A 9,141-nucleotide genomic window follows, 5' to 3' on the forward strand; every position below is an offset into this window, starting at 1 on the left:
AATGGAGTATGAACAAATCTGACCAATACATCTTGATCACATGATTCCAGAGATAATGTGTGTGTGCGTGCGTGCGTGCGTGTTAGCGGGGGTGGGGGTTCCTTGGGCCCGAGATTAGCAGACACACAGGCACAGACGTGGACAGGGGCGGAAATTGTAAAATATAACTTTATATCATTTTATGTTTCACACGCCAGGAAGAAGGAAGGTTCTACGCACACCTGATCAACTCAGAGACGGGTGCGTAGGCAGGGATCAGACATCAGAATACAATAGAATAGAATAAAAAATGCCCGAACGCCAAAACTGAAAGCCAAAACGTTGCCGAAAAAAAGTTGTCCATATAGTAAGAGTGTAGACGGTATGTTTCACACGCTAGATATTTGTTTTCCTGAATCGTTTATGCATTCAAACCTGTGGCAATATTTGAAATCAGGGGTCAACACTATGCCAGCAGATGGACATTTTCATCAATATATTTTTTTTGCCACAGACACAAAATGTGGTCAATAATATCACCAGAAATACATAACCCTAAATGTTTAGTAGTGGACTCCTAATGTGCCATAGTGTTTATGCCCGAAAATGATAAAATGATAATATCTCTGCATTAACCACTGAGCCACTTAACCACAGACAAATCTAAATTATTTTGAAAAAAGCCAATCTTCAAACTCACAATGCACCACACCATGTTGTGAGCTTGTTTCTTTTTTACATTTTTTTTCTTCATACAGTATAATGACCTTCCCAAAATTGGGACTCCAGGGTTAAAGTGTCTAGCTATTATGAAGAAAACCTGGACACTGTGAAGTCATCCACTGTATACTGGCAGGTGGCATTAAATGCAGCATGGGTCCAAGTCTGTTCCCTGTTTGGGATTTCTATAATTGGGTCTTATCAGTACTTCCATCACATGTTGAAGGAGATCAAGTTCAACTACTTTTTTTGTTTGTCAAGGTAGCTTATAGTTGTGGTTTCCATTAAAGTAAATAAGTATTCTATCTTGATGAGGAAGTCTTAGACCATGCGTAGCAATAGAAACTAGAAAAAGTGCTCCTCGGAGCACAGGTCTCCGCCAGGTCAGGTAGGCTACTGTGGCCTCCTGGTGGCGCTATAATAGGCCGACGTGAAAAGGGTGCCATTTCTTCTTAGGCCTTCCACGACAATCGGACACTGACTGCATTCATGATTTGAGGCATTTTGTTAAAAACATGTGTTTCGCTAAATTAGACCTGTTGGTGGCGCTATAACAGGCCAATGTTAAAAGGGTGGCATTTGTTCCTCAACATAGTGTGAATGTGCGTGCAAAGTTTGAGCGCAATTGGACGGTGCGTTCATGATTTGCAGAATTTTGTTCAAAACAAGCCAATAATGCAAACTTTAGATGTCAATCTTAGCCAATCAGTATAGAATATGAAAAATCAAACACATCCGTCGTGATCACATGACTATAGAGTTCATGTGTACCAATTTGCGTGAAATTTCGATACAATTGTAAGGAGTAGTATAAAAAAATGTGTTTTACACAAGTCGGCCTCCTGGTGGCGCTACAAAAGGCAGATGTGAAAAATGCAGGGCAAAGGTTTTTCCTTGACCTATAGGGAGTGTGCATACAAAGTTTTACACAGATCGGTGCAATTATAGGTAAAAACACAAATCGGCCTGTTATAGCGCCACCATGAGGCTGATTTGAAAATCTTCAAATGGTAGTTCTTTCTCGGCCTAATGGGAATGTGCTTGCAAAATTTCACGGAAATTGCATGCTGTGTTCATGATTTAAGGCATTTTGTTCAAAACGGAGCACTCCTGCAAACATTGGAAGACATTTTTAGCCAATCAGGATGGAATATGAGAAATCTGAAAGACCCGTTTCGTTTAATGACCATAGAGATACTGTGTACCGATTTGTGGGATTTTTGGACAAAATCTGTAGGAGTACTGTCAAAAAATGTGTTTTGCACAAATTGGCCTCCTGGTGGCGCTATAACAGGCCCCTGTGAAAAATTTGGGGCAGAGGTTCTGCTCTGGTATCCAGGGACTGTGTGTGCACAGTTTGGCTGCGAGCAAGCCAACGGTGCCGGAGATTAGCTGTACACAGACAGATCGAATGACGGACGGACGGACGGACGGACGGACGGACGGACGGACGGACGGCCGGCCGGACAGGGGGTAAAACATACTCTCTCGCCATGCCTTTCGGCCTGGCGGAGACAAAAATACACGCGAGTCAAAACAGAAGCGTACATGATGAGTGATTTATGAAGGGCGTGCAGCATTTAAAGGATGCAGTGTCACAACTAGCTTGATGCAAGGGCTCCTAACTATGATCAGAGGTGAGCAAACTTTTAGGTTGGAGGTCTGATGGTTATTTCGGACCCCCAGGCTTGGGGGTTGCAGACCCCCAGGTTTCTATGGACTATGGCTGTGGAGTGCATTATTATTGTTATTATTGGACACTTTCAAACACGTTCTCTCCACTGATGAAAATCAGCTAAACTTGTCTATTTCTGCCCTTCTTTGCCTTGGTAGCAAACAGCTCCTTCTCAGCAGATGACATCTATTTTAGATTTTTCTTCTTGCACCATTTTTCACTGTAGTCACTCGCATACCGCTGACTTTAATTGTTTCATTGTCTGGCGACACCTCAAACACCATTAATCAATTGTCTTAAAAAAAAGAGTAATCCATGTTTAGACATTTTCAGTGAATAACGGCATTAGTAAACTTTACTTCTACCTAACTTGTTGTCACCTGATGCAATCATGTACAGGTACCACCCTGGTGCTCAGGTGGCGCAGTGCTAAAGTGCCTGCCCACCGCGGTGCATCCGGCTTTGTCCAGCGTCTACACGAACACAATTGGCCCGTGTTCTGGGGAGGGAAGCCGGGCGGGGAGGGTGATATATACTGCACCTAATCCAACAGGCTGGGGGCGGCACCTGTCAGCAGGGAGTGTTGAGTGGGAGGAGTAAGACGAAGGCTCTACATCCTCCATCACTGGCAGGTGAGTCAGTAGGATACAACAAGTGACAACACACACACAATTGTGTGAAAAAGGGGTGAAAAGCCAAAAGAATGAAGAAAATGTGCAGGTAGCACAATACCACACGTCTCCTTTAACATATTAATGAGCATGTCATTCAGACACTTTACAAGTCACCAGAATCATTCAAATTCATGTGAATATTTAGGATAGATGTTTGTACACGTTGATGACCCCTAGTTGAAATGATTGCATCCAACATGAATAAAAAACTGAAGATCATAGCATTTTCAATTACAAAAGCAGAACAAGCTCACATCAAGACTCTTTGTGAGGTGGTATTGTATTGTTCGTCATGATGAGTTGATTGATTTTATTTGTTGATATCACATCAAAGTGCACAATAGCACTTTCCCGACATACAGTCATAGCATCTTATAGGCTGAAAACACAATAAAGCCTGAGGGCTTATCCTTTAAAAAAAAAAAAAAAACGGGAAAAAAATATAATAAACATAACAAACAAAAACACAACAATACATCAGACAGATATACATAAAAAAATTAAGAAGTTGGCAGTCAATGCAATTGAACCTATTTTATACCAATTAATGACAGTGAAGTCAATGCATTTAACCTATCTTAAATGAAGTGCTATATACGGAACTACAAAGTTCATAATAAAGTTCACAGTTTATCATTTAAAGTGTGTGGAATAAATAGTCTATTAAAGTGCATAATTTAGCATTTAGTAACCTTTTGGGTAACTAGCAGCAGCAGGGCAAAGGTATTGGAGCCTATATATTTTGACTAAAAGAAAATTTACCAGAAAAAAAGAAGAAGAAACAAAAAGGACCAGGATTGAGTTATTTTGAAGCCAGTTCTTAAAGGTGCTCAGAGAAGCACTTCACTTGTTTTCATTTCCTCAGGCAAATTGTTCAATTGCACTGCTGTGCTGTACAAGCTATTCTTACTCATGAGGTTTTTACTACTATTAAATACTGGATTATTTCCAGTTTTCAGTACTTTTACTTCTACTCCACTACATCTCAGGTGCAAATATTGTACTTTTTACTCCACTACAATTATTTGAACACTTTAGTTACTAGTTACTTTGTAGATTTTGATTACTATTACAAAACATACATTAACCACTTCAACCCTATATACATTTCGGCCATTTGAAAATAGCCGATACAAACTCACAATGCGTCACGATGCGACACATTATGAGCTTGTAGATCTGCTATTTTCAAAAGATCTGTATACCATTAATACAATTGAAAACTTGTGAAATGGGACATCATTCATAATGAGTAGCCTACTTTCTACTTTTGGTACTTTAAGTACATTTTTATACTGATACTTTTGTACTTTTACTCAAGTAAATTTTGAATTCCGGACTTTTGCTTGTAACAGAGTATTTCTACATTGCAGTTTTGATACTTTTACTTAAGTAAAACAAAACATGTACTTTTTCCACCACATATGTACAAAACGAGCCCCTCCCACAAACTTTGGACGGACGGACGGACGGACACTGAGCATGACAGTTTATATTGGGGACCCAGATGATATCAAATGGGGGTCCCGTGGGTCTAATACAAATCAAACATGGGGTCCTTGAAATGAAAAGAGTTGAGAATCTGAACTAAGCTGTCAAGTCCTCAGTGTTAAGGGTCTGTAACTCAGAGAGTGTGCAAATGAACACTCTCAGAGTTACATTCTGTGCCACATGACGTCAAACACGTCACGTGGCCTGACGCCCCGTGCGCCACATGACGTCAAAGACGTCATGAAAAAAAAAAAACATTTTTCTTTTCGGGGGGGGGGGGGGGGAAACATGTTCAGAACCCAAGATATGATGATTTGAAGATTTGCTGCTCCATTCACTCTTTGTTTAACTTCTTACTTAAAAAGACTGTATCTCGGCTCCTGAGCACTTTTTTTTTACAATGAATTTTGACTGTGGCACTCCGAGCCAAAATTCCATAAATAAGCTTGGCATTGAATGAGTTAGGGTCCATTTGGTCCCATGACGTTGAGAATCAGTGAACTAGCTAGACCATGGTGTCATAGTGAACAAAATAATGGTTTCCAGTGAGGCAGTTTAACCCACATGTAACAGAGTATATTTGATGAACAAGATGCAGAGGTGGACCGTAACAAAGTACATTCACATGAGTCCTGTTTGAGTATCTGTACTTTACTTGAGTATTTTTTAATTTTTGGATACTTTTAATTCCACTGCATTTCAAAGACAGATATTGTACTTTAGACACCACTACATTTCTAGGAAGGGGAAAAGTGCAACATGAATTAACCACTTATGCTCTATTTAAAATATAGTGAAAATAGCAGATCTACAAGCTCACATCCCGTCACAATGCGATAGATTGTGAGATTGTAGATCTGTTTGTTTCACTATTATTTAAATTGTTTGACAATTTCTGGAGAAAAAAATATACTTTGGATTACTTAAGTATTTTAAAAGCAGGTAGCCTACTTTAACTCAAGGTCAAATTGATAGAGCAACCTTCACTTGTAGTTCAAAAATATTTACCAGTGGTATCTATACTTTGTCTCAAATACTGGGGTTGAGTACTTTGCCCACCACTGACTAATGTATACAGTGACATACTACATTCTAAGATGAACATAACCAATCAGTTTCACTCTTGACATTTTATTTTTATTTGCACATCAAAGTGAGTAAAATTCAAGCAGTTCACACACAGATATTTGCATTTTAATTACAACTGCTGATTTGTTTTCAAGAATAACATTGTTCTTCTATAATTGATAGCTTGCAGCTAAAATATTATCATTACATTCCTATTTTCATTTAACTGTATGGTAATTGTTTTAAAGACACTGACAATCAAATATTATTCTTGATATACATGATTCCTGCACATGAATTAATGACACTTATGAATTTAACTTGGGTAAGTGATATTATTTTAAAAACAAAACCTTTGTTTGCAAAAAAGGTTAAAGCTCTATATTGTGATCATCAGTAATAATGTTCTGCTCATTTATTTGTGTCGTCACTTCACTTGTTTAATCTGTTCACTCTCCTGATTGAATACAATTGGTATCCTGATTTGAAAATGCATTTTCTGTTTAATAAAGCGCTGGAGAGACATGGAGACTCCTGAACAAACAATGAGCACTATCAGAACATAGAGCTATTTAGCAATTGGTTTAACAAACATATATAACTTACCCTACCTTTAAAGGTGCAGTACGTCATTTTCTTTTGTTAAAAATAAGTGTTAAATAGCTCTATATTCTGATAGTAATTATTGCTATAGAGTGTTTGTTCAGTAACAGGGGTCTCCCTGTCTCTCCAGCTCTAAAAAGAAACAGCTCTAAACAGAAAATGCATCTTCAGTTCGGGATACCAATTTTACCCAATCAGGAGACAGAAATCTGATTATTAATAGAGGTTTACTTTTCTTTTCACAAAAAAACATTTCGTTTTAACCAAAAACAAAAACAACCTTTAAACTTGCCATGAAATAAAACATACAATCAAAACCTTGTACCAAAGTATAAATGTAGACAAGTGTAGACCATTTACTATCAGTCTTTGGCTGTACTTCAGACATGTTCAATTAAGTTATTGTGTTTCAATAGATATCAGCTATTAGATATAGTGCATATATGTAACATAACGATGGAACAAAGCTCAGTGCTTAATGAGTCTTCCAGTTTAGTAGACCTTGTATTGTGAATTTGTACTTCCATGTACTGATGTTCTCATGTCTCTCACTAAATAAAGTACATCAATCAATCAAAAACAACAGTTACATGGCGGTTAAAATGAACATTACATGAACGTTAACCTCTTTTTATGTAAAGCAGAAGATTATGCTTAATTATTACTCTGGATATAGACGATCTACAAACTCAGAACACGACACATACTGTAGCAATGCATTGTGAGCTTGTAGATCAGCTATTTTTGGCATGTGAATCCGTTGTACGGTGAAGTATGAATCAGGCTTTATATAGCATTTACTCTAATCTGTGTGATTGACAGGAGAGATGATCAGGGGAGCAGAGTTTTTACCATTATTATTAAGACCAGGACTGAAGAATGGATAGATTTTCTCAGTGAAGGTGCAGCCAGTGAAAGAGTAGAGATGAACTCTGTTCTCCACATCATAAAAGGAGACCAGACCCTCCTCATAATCCACAAACACTCCCACTGTCTGGACCATCTCTCTTACAGGGAGGAGGACAGCAGAGTCAGCAGCAGCCAGGTACTTATTTTCATTCCTCAACACTATAGTCCAGTAACCATTGTTGGGGCTCAGTGGGATTGGATTAATCTTCCTGTTGATGGACTCTCTAGCCACTCCTAAATCCCAGTATGTCTTCTCTTTAACCTGAACCTCATAATAAAACCTTCCTGAGGGGAAGCTTTGCCTTCCTAAGACAGAAACAGATGAATACAATCTCTCTTTGTTGTCTGGCAGCCATGAAGAGAAGTCTCCATGGCTCACTTGTTTTCCATCCTCAGACAGGATGAGTTGGCAGTGTGCTGTATCAGGGTCCAGAGTTACATCCACTGCGTATTGCTGGATCCTCCTCAGCTCAGCATCACACAGTTTCTCCATCTCTTGACTGAGTGTCGTCTCCAGCTGAGCCACAGCTGTCCTCACAGTCCCCACATATGAAGACTGATGGACATTGACCTTTGTCCAGACCTTGGTGGGTGGAGGGGTGCTAATGGATGGGAAGTTCTGGAGGAGGCGGAGGTGGTCTTCAGTTTGTGAGAGCTTTTTCAGCTCAGAGCTTCTCTTCTCTAACTGAGTGATTTCGTGTTGCAGCTCTTTAATGAAGCCTTCAGCCTGTTTCTCTGTTGTTTTCTGCTTCTCTTCAATCACATCAATGAGCTCAGTCTGGCTTCTCTCAATACAGCTTACAAGAGCAGTGAAGACCTGCACACTGTCTGCTATCTCTCTGTCTGCATCTTTCTTGCTGAGCTCTACTAAGTGTTTGACTTCCTGAATCTTCAGTCGTCTCTCATGGATCATCTGCTGAACTTCATCCTCTGTCTTTCCCAGCTCAGCCTTCTTTCCTTCATATTCCTCTTTCAGAGATACAATTCGATGTGACATATGGTCTAACTGAGTGCAGAGCAGACAAATACACACGTGGTCAGTCTTACAGAACAGCTCCAGAGGTCTGTCATGTTTCTTACAAATCATGTCTTCCAGGTTCTTTACAGGGTTGATTAGTTTGTGTCGTTTTAATGTTGTGACTCTCAGATGAGGCTCCAGGTGAGTCTCACAGTAGGAGGTCAGACACACCAGGCAGGACTTCTGGGCTTTGAGTTTGGTGTCAGTACAGACGTCACAGGAGACTTCATCTGGTTTAGCAGCTTCTTGATTTGAGTTGGAATTTTCTTTTAGCTGCTTTGACTTCCTGAACTGATCAGCCATCTCTGCGAGAACTTTATTAACAAAGACTTCTGGTCTCATATAGAAGGTTTTGTTGCATAGTGGACACTTTGACACATCAGTACTGTCCCAGTGTTGTGTGATACAGGTTTTACAGTAGTTGTGTCCACATGGAGTAGTGACTGGATCAGTGAACACATCCAGACAGATAGAACACAGGATCTGCTCTTCAGAATGGAGACTGCTGGCAGACGCCATTTCTACACACCAACAACCTTGAATTATAAAATATAGTACAGTATATACAACACATATAGTGTATTGAAAAACTATAATGGAGACACGTGAAATGTGAAATACTTAATTCAAACACATAGAACAACTGTGTAATGTCAGGCATTTTTGTCATGTTGTTTACTGACAATCCTATCTTTTCTGTACTCACCTGTCTGATACATCACTGAGATGCAATTCAGCATTCCTTCATACCTTGTAAAAGTTAACCCTTCCCGGACTCTTTCATGCTGTGAGAGCAAGTTGACAATTGTAGATAGCAGGAGGTTAATGCATTGTGGCAGTTTTTTCTTCCAAAAAGGGCTCCTCCCACATACTTTGGAAGCCAATAGTAACCAATTGGAATGGAGTATGAACAAATCTGTGGGACATATGGGACATAATGGTCACCCTACCTGCCTCCGATTGGCCTACCGAACGCCCCCTTCTGTGACACACGCGGAAGCTTG

General features: G+C 39.6%; 1 protein-coding gene across 1 annotated transcript; it reads right to left on the reverse strand.

The window, feature by feature from the left end:
- Window positions 1-7,012: 7,012 nt before the first annotated feature.
- Window positions 7,013-8,669, reverse strand: LOC311061570 (E3 ubiquitin-protein ligase TRIM21-like; the record flags this gene model as incomplete). The annotated part of the gene is made up of 1 exon (XM_084080254.1): window positions 7,013-8,669. Exon 1 carries the CDS (start codon window positions 8,654-8,656, stop codon window positions 7,013-7,015), a length of 1,644 nt encoding a protein of 547 aa, XP_083936380.1. The 5' UTR covers window positions 8,657-8,669.
- Between the last annotated feature and the right edge of the window lie 472 nt (window positions 8,670-9,141).

Source organism: Gymnoscopelus microlampas (assembly GCF_963454915.1).
Source record: "Gymnoscopelus microlampas genome assembly, chromosome: 15".
In the NCBI taxonomy this organism is placed as follows: domain Eukaryota; kingdom Metazoa; phylum Chordata; class Actinopteri; order Myctophiformes; family Myctophidae; genus Gymnoscopelus; species Gymnoscopelus microlampas.